The sequence below is a fragment of the Hordeum vulgare genome, chromosome 2H (assembly GCF_904849725.1).
Source record: "Hordeum vulgare subsp. vulgare chromosome 2H, MorexV3_pseudomolecules_assembly, whole genome shotgun sequence".
NCBI classification, from domain to species: domain Eukaryota; kingdom Viridiplantae; phylum Streptophyta; class Magnoliopsida; order Poales; family Poaceae; genus Hordeum; species Hordeum vulgare.
This window is the reverse complement of record NC_058519.1, coordinates 441,619,607-441,633,317: the sequence shown is the minus strand read 5'-3', so window position 1 is coordinate 441,633,317 and position 13,711 is coordinate 441,619,607. Positions and strand designations below refer to the sequence as shown.

The window sequence follows — 13,711 nt, the reverse complement described above, 5'->3', positions numbered from 1 at the left end:
AGGTAAGGTCCATGTAGGTTTCTTTCTTTCTGTTTATTTTATGTTTTCTTTTATTTGTTTGATTTGATTTGAAAACCAAATCATTTTATAAACTTCATGTAAATTTTGATGTGAAATCAGGAAACCAATCCAATGCTACTTACAAACTTTCAGAATATTTGGACTTTACTTTTTTATAATAGAAATAAATCCAACTCAAATACAATAGTGATTTAAATCCAAAGTCCAAAAAAATCCTTTTAAAAGTTCAAAAAAATCGGTTTACATATTAACTATTGCCAAAATTATGAAAACTAAAAATAGACATTTTGAAAATATTGGCTGCAATTTTTGGGTCTTAGCCCTTTATTTGAAGTGAGGCTCTGAATATTCCTCAATTCAAATTTCACTAAAATAAATATGATACATGAATACTCACTAGTATAATTATTTGCACCCAGATATTCTAAGGTTGTGATAAAAAAATCTGTTGGTTGTGAGAAAATCACAAGGAGAAAGTCCTTTTTTTTTGCGGAAGACAAGGAGAAAGTCCTTGGACGTGGCATTCACGTGGATGTGAAGTCAGGTCCTGCTGGTTAGGGCGCTCACAGAACTTTAGAACTGAGAAAATCTGATGAAAACATCTGTTAAATGAGATAAGCGAGGTAAAAATAAAGCTGCTAGATAACGTAATACCCTCTCCGTTCTCATAATATAAGAAGGAATAGTAATAACTATTGTAAAAGAACATATGATTCCGTATAAAGTACTACCTCTGTAAATAAATATAAGAACGTTTATATTAATACTTTAGTGATCTAAACGTTTTTATATTTCTTTACGAAGAAAGTACATTACAAAAACGTTAGTATGGTCGTTTGGGCATTTTATTCGAGTGTGCTTACGCTCGCAATGCTTGGCTAGTTTTGGACGTGCCGCCGTGCGTGGACATGCAGAAGCCTTGTTGACCAGCGGAGCTTTAGGCCGGGCGGGCGGCAGCCGTTGCATGTCAGTCACGCAGCGCATTGTTTAGCGCTGTAGGTAGGGTAAAAATCATGGCATGCCGCGCGGGACCCGCAGCTCACGACCGCTCTTTCTTCCAAAGGAGCCCCTGGACGAGGGGGCAATTCGCGTAGGCAAACCCGCGGTTAAATATCTGCAGCTTCTGTTCTTTTTGTCCCTGCGACTCACTGCGAGGACTCAAAAGTTAAAAAGGATGAGAAGAGAGAGAGAGAGAGAGAGGAGCGGCCCCTTTCTCTCTCCCTCTATCTCTTTACCCCCTTGGAAACTACTACTATTTGATCTCCGATCGACCGAGGTCTCCCTCTCCGCCCCCTCTTTCTTTCTGCTGCCTCCGTGCCATGCTGCTACGGCTCCTCCTCCTCCTCCTCCTCCTCCTCTAGCTACTTCTCCTCGCGTGCCTACCTAATACTCTCTCTCTCTCTCTCGCTCTCTCTCTCTCTCTCTTTTTATCTTCGTCATCTTCTTCCTCCGATCTTTTGGCCCAAGGTACGTACGTGTCCCGCGCGTGCCCAAGTCGTCTGTGCCTCGCGCGCGTCTCGGTCTCTCCGACGTTCTAGCGAGAGGAGAGGGGGTGGCGCTGTGCCGGGCCGGGCCGGCCGGGTGGATGGAATGAACCGGCGGCGGCCCGGATGGTCCCGGCTCGGAACCTGCAGCTCCTCCGCGACGCGCATGGCACGCCTTTCATCCGCGACGTCGCCGCCGGCGTCAACGCTCTGACGGCACAGCCGCCGACGCCCAGCCACCACATGGCACAGGAGCCCATTAACCAGGACCCGACAAAGCCGCCGCCGCCGCAGGAGAGGCAGCAAGTGCACCAGGAGGAGCGCCACGGGGAGGCGCTTGCGGTGTTGCCTCCGCCGCCGCAGCAGCAGCCCCACCCCCCCGGCACAAGCGGCAGCAGCAGCGGCGGCAGCAGCAGCAACGGGGGCGGCGGCGCCGGGGGAGGGGACTGGCTGCGCCTCGGCCTCGGTCCGGCGTCCCCGGACCCCGGTGCCACAGCTCCCGAGATCGATCTCTTTGCGGGGACGGCGGGGCCGCGGCAGGAGCTGCTCCAGGGCATGGGCATGCCGCCGGGGGCCTTCCTGCGCCCCGCCATGCCCGGCATTCCGCAGGCGTCGTTACAAATGTCCGTGCCGCGCGCTGGGCCACCTTGGCTGCCGCCTTGGAGCCACGCGGCGCAACAACCGCAGCTGCTTCTCCCGTTCGGACACCGCGGGCTCTACGGGCCTGGCTCGCCGGCCGCGGGGCCCTCCGGCTTCGACACCACCAGGGTTGTGCTGCCTCCACCGGCGGCCACCGCCAACGCCGGCGTCTGGTTCGTCTTCCAGGCCGCGCCCCACCAGTGAGTGCATACACGTCGTCCTACCACCCTCTGCGACTGCACTGCTGGCTAACGCGAGCATTCCATGTGCTCATCGCTGCTTACTCCGGCCGCCTCATCCCTAGGAGTACATCTTTCACTCGCTGCATGCCAGTTGATTAGTCCTGGAACCATCAATTCCTGCAAAATGCAGCGCCTTCTTCATCTGCATGTTCTTAAGACTCCTAGATCCTTATTGCTTCGATCGATTCGTGTTGCTTTGCTAGGAAGACTAATTGTCGGTGTTTATTGACTTTTGGTTTTTGGCCTCTTGATTTGTGCAGAGGGAGGGAGCCGTTCTTGCCTCAGATTCCAAGAAGCTACTTAAGAATCAAGTAAGTAATACCTCTTCTCTCTTTTCCTTTCCTTGTAATCTTATTATGTTGCTTGAATTAGTCGTCTCTCATCCTGCATTTGCATATTCTCTATGCATGCGCCTCCAAATCTGCGAGGCTATCAGATGTATTCATCGCAAAAACACGCTTCCGATATAATGTCGTTAATTTGTGGTTACTGCTGCAGCGTGGAAAATATGAGAATTTAACAAACTATTTCCTTGCATTTTTGATAATTTTCAGAGATGGGAGGGTGACAGTTAGATTGTTGATCAAGTACCTGGCTAACAAGCTCGGATTGGAAGACGAATCAGAGGTATTTATACATGCACGATTAACATCCGCTCATGTAGCATTTTGCATTTTATTCTTCTTCCCCCCCCTCCCCGGTCTTTTGTGTTATGGTGGACTTCTTTATTTATTTTTGTTACTGCCAAGATGCATTGTTTTCCCCTTGCTTTTTCCAACATCGGTGATGAAAGGAACATCAGAGCTAGAAAAGAGACTACCAGTACGTGTACGGTACTGATGTAGGTATAGAGGAAAAAAAACATTATTCATACATAAGTATATGCTTGCACTCCAGAATGAAATATATAAAATATTAATCAAGCATGACATTAAGGGTGCAGTGTGTGCTTGTTCCTATTGTAGGTGAGGGGTGTGTGTCTTGGGTGGCACATCATCCCCTCACCACTTGACAAGAACTCCTCCATCCGAGAGAGAGACGCAAAGAGGGACTAGTGAGAGGTTGTTAGATACTAGTCTAGATGGTTAGTTATCAGGCTTGTGATGGAGCTTTTGCTTGTTTCTTCTTGCTCTCTGTCGGTTCATGCAAACACAAAAGCTGTACATATATACACTTATTTATATTGTATTAATTAATTATTAATTAGAAGAAGTATATCTTAGAGAGCCTTGGCTTGGCTAGGTAGCTAACTAGGTAGAGTCCTCACAAGCCTTTCTGTTCTTTCTTTTCCTATGCATCCTAGGGGTCAGGATATGGCCAAGGAGCTCATCATTGCCTAAAGCCCTTTCTCCCCAGTGCAACGCCTCAAATGGAGGCATAGCAAGGGCTAGCATGCATGCAACAGAGGCTTTCAGAGCGGTGCTCATATATAGGACACATGAGTAGGCATATATGTGTACTCCTACATGCATGCATCATGCATGTAGAGAGAACCTCTTGCTACGGCCTGGCTAGTTAGTGTGTGCGTCTGTGTGTGGGGCTGCCTGCGCTTGTGTAAAGCTATAGCATTGTGAGGGAGAGGAGAGGAGAGGAGATAGATGGTGCTGCATGCCCTAGAGAAAGAAAAGGCCTCCTTCACCTACCATGCATCACTGAAAGCTATGCACCATCCTCACAACACCACACCACACCATATGGAAGCATCAAGTAGGGCTTTCGAGTGTTTGTATGTGTGTGTATCTGCATGACTGCGTGAGAGAGAGAGAGAGAGAGAGAGAGAGTGTGTGTGTGTGTGTGTGTGTGCACCACAACACAACGCGCACACACCGTTTCCTGCACCATCACGTACAGTGATGGATCCTTTTCATTATGACTCGAGATCTCGCTTCCTTTTGCACTCGAAAGGCCTACCTAGCAAGCCTGCATATGTTCTCAGTAACTGCAATGATATATAGGCTCCTTTTTGTTCAGGAGTACACACATATACAAAACACAATATACTCACCATGCATGCAGACTGGCCCCACGATAAATCTTTAGTTTTCTCCATATACTACTATTAATTTACTCATTTACTTTCCTACATTGCCAGGCTGTTTCTTTGACCAATCTCATGCATATGCATGCATGCACGGTCATGTAGGAATCTTCTTGCGTAATATATATACTCAAAGAAATACATTAGTGCTCACAATATATCTAGGTAATCAAATATGTGAGCCGTACTCAACGATGAAAGATAGCCAACTTTTAAGGTGCCTAATATATATGTATGATATATCTGTTGCAACAACCGTAGGTGATGCGTGTAGATATATATACTACTCCCTCTATATCTAAATAATTGTAATTAAAGAGAATTAGACTATCTCTTTTCAACTACAATTATTTAGGTACAAATGATATATACACGTCCGTGGAGGTACTGGGTATGCATGCACCTTTCTGTTAGAAAGACTTCATTCCTTTTATAAATCTTTGATCTTTGGTATGCAGAAGTATTACGGTGCATCTACATATGAGTCCTAGTTATATCAGGATCCTTCTTTTCCTTGGAACTCCAATATATCGAGGCGTTTATATATCATGTACCGTTTTATATATTTCTGGAATTGACCTGCTAACCACAGCAAGGCCTCACGCTATAGTGTCTCGCCCACAACGAGTGCCGAATATATTTGCTTCCATGGCATTGCATATACATATAAGGTATAACTATATATATGATGGGTTTCAGATGCACTCACCAATCACCACTCGGCCTGAAATATTTCACTAATAAGTTCAGTTGGATTGTAATATAGTTTATTAGTTCCAAAATTCACCATAACTTCTTGGGTCTTTCATAACTAAATGGGGGTCTACTACATAGAAGCATATAATTAGGTAAAACCAGTAAGTTAACCTACATGCCAGTACTATAGAGGAGAATATATTCCTGAAATAACTATCATTAACTGGGTTATGGCAAACAATAAAGTTCAGCCTGATCAGTCATATGCACAAGTTACTTACGATTTTTTTTGTAATTAAGGCCGGATCGACCATGTAGTTGATACCAATATCATATATCCTATATATCTAACTATCCCATTTAAATACACATGCAAGCCAGCCACATCATCAAGTTCATCCAACCTTTCCACTTTCCATCACATGCAAGCCCTCCACATCATCAAAAATTCTGCAGCAAGTTAATAACCTTTGTTGTCCATTTTCCACCACATGCAAGCCCTCCGCCTATTCTAATTTTATTTTTGATAATTTCTTGGTATTGCGCACGGTGTTATCTAGTATACTTCCGTTGCAAGCTTCACATTACAGTTTATCCTATTTATGAAATTTATAGAATGTAATGCAATAAGACGATACTTACATTATTGGTGGGAATAAAGGGAAGATAAAGAATATTTTTTGCTCTTCTCTTTTGGTAAGTAGTTTAAATGAATTGATGTTTTTTGTGCTCTTTTAACATTAAATCTGATTGATACTTGAACCCAGCTAGTGGAAATGTACGTCCACTCTCCTAACCAAGTGAGTTATCTTTTGTACACCCACTTATTCAACTTAATGGCATATAAACCTTAAATTAGTTGGATATGATTTAGAAAGGATTGCACACCATGTGGAAGAACTATGTCAAACGTAGGCAAATCCTAATTACTTCTCACATCTAATTTAAATTCCTGAATTTTACAGCTATGATGCTTTCTTAAAGCGAGATATTAATTAGAAGGCTTGCTTATATTATTATTTTCGAAGCGCGCACACCATAGAAAGGATCGCTAATATTCAATCAGCATGACCTCTATAATCACAAAATCAATAACCAAGTATCACCACGGCTTCTGTCAATCAGCATGCATGCACGCACGATGTATCGTAGAATGATTGATCAACTGAACATGCAAGTTGTCGTAGGATTTCCTTTTTTTCATTTTAATTGTCTCCTACTCCCTAAAAATGGGCCTAGTTTAACCGACGCCATGCATGTATAACAATTCGTTATTCTTCTGAGCAAAGATGCCATTCAAATAAATATTACCAGGGTCAACTTTGTCTCTACCAGCCAATTCTTTATAATCTGAACTTTAATGTCAATCAAGGAGGTTCTTCTCTAAAAAGAGGGTGATGGTTTTACCAGGTTAAAACGTGTGTCAGTCTTGAGCAGTGAAAGTTCCCCATGACTAGGGATGCGTGTTTGATTTAACAATCTAGACAGAATATGGAATGTGGCCATGCTGCGACTAGGATAATATGTAGTAGTATTAATCAGTGTTTAGTGGCAACTCTTAGCTAATCAAAAGATTCCATCTGTTGATGGATGCCTTTATATACTACTCCTTCCGTTCCTAAATATAAGACCTTTTAGAGATTACATTATAGACTATATACGGATGTATATAGACATATTTTAGAGTATAGATTCACTCGTTTTGCTCCGTATGTAGTCTATAGTGTAATCTCTAGAAGGTCTTATATTTAGGAACGGAGGGAGTACTACACATCATGCATGCACCAAATGGCTCCACCACTTTGTATATGCATACGACTCGTACTTTCTTCTTTGTCTTTAGTAGTCTGATGCTCTTTCCTTCAATTGCTATCTTAGTCGTTCACTTAATGTGGCAGGCACCTATAGCGCGCCTTCGCTTAATGATAGAAAATATATACATAGGGATTGATTGAGAACGAATCGAATGCATCGTGTGTCTCATGTACACTATGATGGTCAGCGGTTCAGAGACAATATTGCATCTAATTCACTTAGCCGTAATTTCAAGCCGATCATGCCACTAGTCCATAAGCGCTTGGTGTTCATTTCGTATGCCAGAAATGTGCTATATGCCCTTCATGCATGTGCAGCATATTATTAGGCTTGGATGTCTTCATATTGAATGGTATACCGTCATGCCATCGTCGACCTTACCTCACGTATTAACGGACTGTGCATGCACTACCTTGTATAGCTCATGAAAGCCAAACTAGAAATTCTCATGGGAGACAAAGCCTAAGGGGAAGGTAAGATAGCTTAGATATATAGCTTTGGTCGTGTGGTTAGATGACAAATCGAAGAACCTTATTAAGTGGGTGCCCTTGCACTTTGTGGTGGAATATTTTTACACATACGTGCATGCATGTGGCCCCACCTTGTTAGCCAATGAAACGGATCCACCAAATCACTTGTTTTATGCTCATATGATTGGTTTCGACGACAAGAAAAGGAAAAAAAGAAGAAGAAGAAAAAAGGAAATGTGCATGGGAGTGGGGCCATGCGAGAAATGCGTGCACGGTAGAGACTAGAGAGAGACGGAGAAGTAGAGAGAGCGAGGGGGGTAGGGAAAGAGAGAGAATAATGCCAAGTTGGTGAAGGGTGAGGCATCTCAATGAAAGTGAAGCAGGAGGAAGGAATAGACGGATGGACAAAAGCCAAAAGGACCACTACTAACTACTGCTACTCCTACGACACGAACGCTAGCTCTGCAATTTCCGTCTCATGCATGCATTCCTTGGATCGGACGTGTCGTCCGTAGTACGTAGCAGCTAGGGGGTTAAAAAGCAGTGGAAGCATTGCGCTTTAGAGACCCTCGAAACAAGGAGCGGTGGAGAATTGCACCTTCATACTACGTACTAGCCTAGCTAGCTACTAGGGCATCCAATTAAGTACGTAAGTATTGATTTTTCCAGTTTTTGATATTTATATACTCGTATATCTTTAACAAAACTGGTACTGGTAGTAATAAACTAGCTACTTTTAGTCCTGCTTTGTGTAAATTGACAATCATTAGAGGACCGGAGGGAGTATATATTGCCACCACTTCTCTCTTTTTTCATGGTTTTTATGGATCGAGGGACCATGTGCATATATGCTTAACCCACTTTTTGTTCTATAGATAGAGAGGCTGATTAATTAGCCAGCTAGACTAGAGGGGTTGCAAGTTGATTTGAAGGTGATTTTGCAAGGGAAATAATTAAGGCCCTGGGAATTAAGAGGGTTTTTTTTTAGCAAGCAGAGAGAAACCTATCAACAACAGCAGAATCTGACACTTTAAGCACACCTGAATCACTAGGCAGCGGAGTGCAGCGCAGCATTAATTGCATGCACGGCCGCACGCCTCGTCCCTCCAACTATTAGCAGCTAAACCGGAGGCGTACTTAACCACTAATCAAGTGCGTACGAAACCCCGCCCACGATGATTATATTAGATGCTGATGGCTCCAGCGTTAGTTGGAGGGTACTTGTTTGTGGCCATGCTAGAATTATATTCCCTCGCTAGCTAGCTAGCGGGGGCAAAGGGTTTATGCAGTGCATGCTCGTGCATGCAGCCAGTGCCCAACAAAAACGTGTGAGCTCTCATATACAAGGGCCACTGGTTGGTTGGGACCTAGCACATCAACCAAAGCCAAAAATTCCCTTGCAATACATCATAAAAGAAGAGTATAGTAAGTATAGGATATATAGTAATGTAATACTTATATGTTATATCCCTAAGTGCTCGGCGAGTAGTACTACTACCAGTAGAGTCGCTCGTGGGTCACATTGATAGATGTAGCTAGGCCTGCTTCTTTGGGGGCAAAGCTAGGGACGTTGGACGTTTGGCCGGCCGCACAAACATACACGCATCATGGCTCACATGATGGAAAGCCAAATAAGTGCCGCTATATGTATAAAGGAGATTTTTTTTTAATATTGTATATACTCCTACTTAGTAGAAGAAACTTCACATACTCGTGTAGAAAAAAACTAGACCAAGCCAAAGGATGACAATTAATTAGAGATCTACTCCATCTGTTACAAAACAAAACCACGACAAGTATTTTGAAACGGGGGAGTACATACTATGACTATGTTGGTTCCTTGCACGACTGTTACTCCCTCCGTCTCAGCTTACAAATCCATCACATATACCCAGGTCGTCAATTTGACCAACTTAATGAGAGGCATATATAACAAAAAATATATCATTAGAAACTTTAGATGTTCTATTTTTTAATGATATAATTTTTATATTAAACAATATATTTTATATAAGTTAAATTAACGATCTAGGTACACGTGCCTTCTAAACTGTGACAGAGGGAGTAATAAGGCTATTGTGCCCGATGTAGTGCATGCATGATCATGCATATAATTGGCACGACATGGACAGCTATTATGAACTGGGTATAATGCTGATCATGGCCTCGAGGATTGCAATAATTCATACTGATCTTTGGTCTTTATATAGTTCTGCTTGCTGACAAAGTGTTGGGCACGTCAAATGGCGTCATATATGCACAATCGATTCGATTAAAGATTCGCAGATCAGTAATGGGTGTTCTTTCCTTTTTGTTTTCTTCTCAGTGTGTGGTGCTTGATTAGGTTTCTATATATAACCATTTGTCTAGCTTGGCTGTCTTTGATTGGTAGATGGTTGCATTCTATGTAGAAAAATGCACGCCTGCATGCATGATCACGTTAGACCTAGCACACTAGGACTTCATATTATTTTGCTTCTTGTCCTATTGCTAGCTTGGAGTTTGGACTCGCTGGCAGTTTTTGATATGGTTAGGAATACCGAACGGACTTAATCTAATTTTTTTCATATATCCTTGTGCATTTTTTTGGGTGGATAGTATTTTTTGGTTTAAAGAAAAGGAGTAGAGCTTTGAAAAATATATCTAAATAAGAGGCTCAATCTCAAAGTATTAGAAAATGACTACAATCTTCATAAGATTGGTAAGATAATATTCTACCAAAGAATTAGGTAATTATATCCCACACTGAAGTACTGAACTCATACTGATTTGTGGCTAGGACTTAGGAATGATTTCTACTTGTTATCTACGAAGTTCCATTTGAGACTGAACGCTGCCATTTGAACCACTCTTTTCCCCCATGAGCATGAGAACAGCTAGTGTTGAATTTGTATTCACTATAAGGCCAAATAACTAGATGCTCTGTGTCACTCCTATATCCAGATGTTACTAGATATACTACTCCTATATGCTTATACTATCTTAACCAATGAAATTAACCCTCTCGGCGATGTCAAATATGCGCTTAGGATTGCCTAGAGGTAAATATGACGTATTTCTTGTATATTGTTTTAGTATTAGGTCATGCACTGGACAACTGATGTATTAATTATTAGGTATATGTGTATACAACACTAGCTTGATTTTTTTTTTAATTTTCATGTTGTGTACTTCTAGACTATAAGGAGACCTACATGTAAGCACTTGCGGTGTACTAGAGATAGTCAATACATCACGCGAAGGAATTTTTTGTTTGCTTCAAATTAATTTGAGGCGAAAATATATAGAACTTGCATGTTAAAACTGCTCTATACTGCTGTGTTGTGTAGATGGATGAACTGAACATAGAAATCTTACTCTCAAGTCCTGATATGAGCTAGAAAGTCCTATATATTGAAACTGACACCTAAAGAAAAAAGGTAGTCTGCTATGCCAGATTATAATTTTCACTTGAGCTAGGCCGTTGGTTGCTACATGGATTGTCATGGGGAGAGAGGTTGAAGGGTGAGGCTTCTTCAGCCTGTAGACATGTGCCCACAAATGAGCCCCATTCATCATTCATGCATCTAGGTAATGTGGCTCATACCGCCATAAGTAAACCATATCCTTTCGCGAATACACAAAGCTTGTGTATCTTTTCATTGATAGAAGGAGAGTGACAGCATATAGGTTACATCAGATCACTAAGACATGTACACAGGATGGCATGGAAGTGAGCGGTGGAGCATAGAGAGGAGGGGTTGCTCAGCCCCTCCTTGGGACGAATTATCAGCTTGATTGGTGATTATTAATTAATTTGAATCACGAGATCCATTTTGCGCTCTGTACCATGATCTGTTGTCATTGTCAACAATGTCGGTGGCGCTCTCGGTATCATCTAAGAATCATAATCAGGGGTAGGGCCAGACGTCCTTGTCATGCCATGGAAATGGCATGTTTGGTGGAGAAGCACGGTCAGAGAAGCTGGAATACTTGCACGCTCTTGTTGTTGGGCAGTTTGGGAGGAAGGAAGATGAGCCGTTCAATCAATCAGCATCCTGTGTAGATTAGGCTCAGTAAGTGTTAAGTTTTGTCTTACTTAGATGAGCACTTGCTTCTAGGACTCCACCCATTGACTTGAGCCTGAGCTGATGATTAGTTAAATAAAGTATACACTCATGGGCACGACAGGTGGTAATCAAGGGTTGCGGTAGTTTGGCATCTCAGATCTGTGCAATTGCAAGCACGTTTAGTATGCATGGTTTAAGCTTTGGTTGGTTGGGCTGGGCATCTCACATGTGGCCGTGGGGGAGAAGGTAATGAAATGCCATCATCACAAACTAACAGGGGAATCCGACATCAGTATCAGGCATGCATCACTTGGACCTGCCTGCTCTTTTCTGTACTGTACTTTTATAGGGCATCGGCCATGGAATTGCAATGCATGTTTGTGGTTGCACAAAGGAGAAAGTTCCATCACATCACTATGTTCCTCTGGCCAGAAGCAATGCGATGCTTCTGATCCATCTCCTCACCTCACTGTAATTGACGCCTTACCTTAAAAACAGTAACAGTAATTGATGCCCTACTAAAGCAGGAGTATTTTGCTTCACTTGTAATCCATTTCGTGTCCTGTTTGTTAATTTGGTCGCAGTTCACTAGCACCCGTACATGCATCAGTGTGGAGTCATGTGCGCATCATCATTTCTCTCTTGCCCTATGAAGAAGTCTAGGTTTTTTTTGCTGACAGCACTGAAACTGAAGTGGAGAAAATGTGTGTGTTTGCAGGTGGAGATTACATGCCGAGGGCGACCGCTCCCCCCGTTCATGACCCTTCAGCATGTCCGTGACAGCATCTGGTGCCAGAGAGACGCCGTGTCCACATCGGTTGCACCGGACATGTCAACCGCTAACCACATTATGGTTTTGCAGTATGGCAGAAGGCCGTAGTAGAGACAGCCCCCCTCCCCTCCCTTCTGATGTCACTCACAAAAATGTAGATTCTACCCCCCTCTTTTAACCATTTTCCGGCACGGCACAAAAGGCGGCATGACGGACGACAATTCCTGACCGCCTGGGCTCGGAGGCTGCTGATGATCTATTGATGAACTACAGAAGAGAAGGTGCGGAATGGAGCTTTTTTTTTCTTTTCCTGACAACCGGCGCGGTTATTCATCGGCACACCAGAGGCTTTTTTCTTGGCCACCCCCTTTTGTATACAGGCTTTGTTTTCTCCAGCTAGTCACTAGTCTAGAGAAAACAGCTTGGAAGCTGCCTGACATGATTAGATCAAATCAAACTGTGAGAGGAAGGGATTTCACTCAAGAGTGCACTTCCAAGCCATTTTGGCCTTCACTTCACCTGATTTACTAATTTGAGATTCCAGCTGTCACATTTTGTTCTCTGCTGCCTGCTTCTTTCCTTCGTGCTGGAAGCAGCCAATGTTGCCCTTACTACACCCAGCATTTTATTTGTTCGACTTGGCCATTGAAGATTTTACTCTTTTTTTTTCCAGTGATTTGTACCACAGAACTAATTTAGTTTCTAACATATTTCACTTGAGAGATTTCCCCTCCCCTATTGTATCAAGCCCATAATATTATTTCTGATGACAGTCAAATGTGCACGAAGTTCATCTCACATGATGTCAGGAATAATGCAGTCTTCCACTTTCTGAAAAACATATGATGCAACTATGCAGCACAAAAAGTGACAGTAACACCCAAACCACGCCATGCATAATTTTCTGAAGCTTGAACTGAGTTTTGCGCAGTCAAATTCACAAAGCCTTGAGCTTTTTTTTTATATATTTTTTTAGAAAAGGAGGATGACCCCCGGCCTCGCAACATCTGTCGCTACTCCTGTCCATATGATGAAGTGGTGCTAGCTGGGCCACATACCCAAACCACTTACCTAAGCCTAACATCAAAAGCCGGAAGACCCAGCCGAGCCGGTCTAGCCATCTGCCACATACCGGGTCTAGGGCACACCGATCTCGACGCACTTGTGTGTTGTCACCGTCATCTTCCACCGGTCCGTCTTCAGAGCAAATATTGAGGCTTCTACCTTGTGTAGCCACTCTGTCGTCGACGTCACCATGACGCCAGACAGCTACCTCCTCATGCGCGAGTTCATCTCCACGCATCGGACGTCGAGTCCCCACAGCGCCAATGCCGCCGATATCCGCCACCATCAATGTGTGAGATGAAGCACCGCTCCACCATTCCTCCAGCCAACACTTGCTCCAAAACGATGCCCCCAGGAGGGAAGGCGATAAAACGCCATCATCGTCCGATCCAGGAAGACCCGGATCTAGGGTTTCCCCCG

The 13,711-nt window shown here is 43.4% G+C and overlaps 1 protein-coding gene across 1 annotated transcript; it reads left to right on the top strand.

Annotated features, from left to right (window-relative positions):
- The first annotated feature begins 1,225 nt into the window (after positions 1-1,225).
- LOC123426573 (protein LAX PANICLE 2-like) lies at positions 1,226-12,786 on the top strand. Its single transcript, XM_045110433.1, has 4 exons — positions 1,226-2,344; positions 2,647-2,697; positions 2,941-3,013; positions 12,173-12,786. The coding sequence occupies exons 1-4, from the start codon at positions 1,632-1,634 to the stop codon at positions 12,332-12,334; spliced, it is 999 nt and encodes a 332-aa protein (XP_044966368.1). The 5' UTR covers positions 1,226-1,631; the 3' UTR covers positions 12,335-12,786.
- The last annotated feature ends 925 nt before the right edge of the window (positions 12,787-13,711 follow it).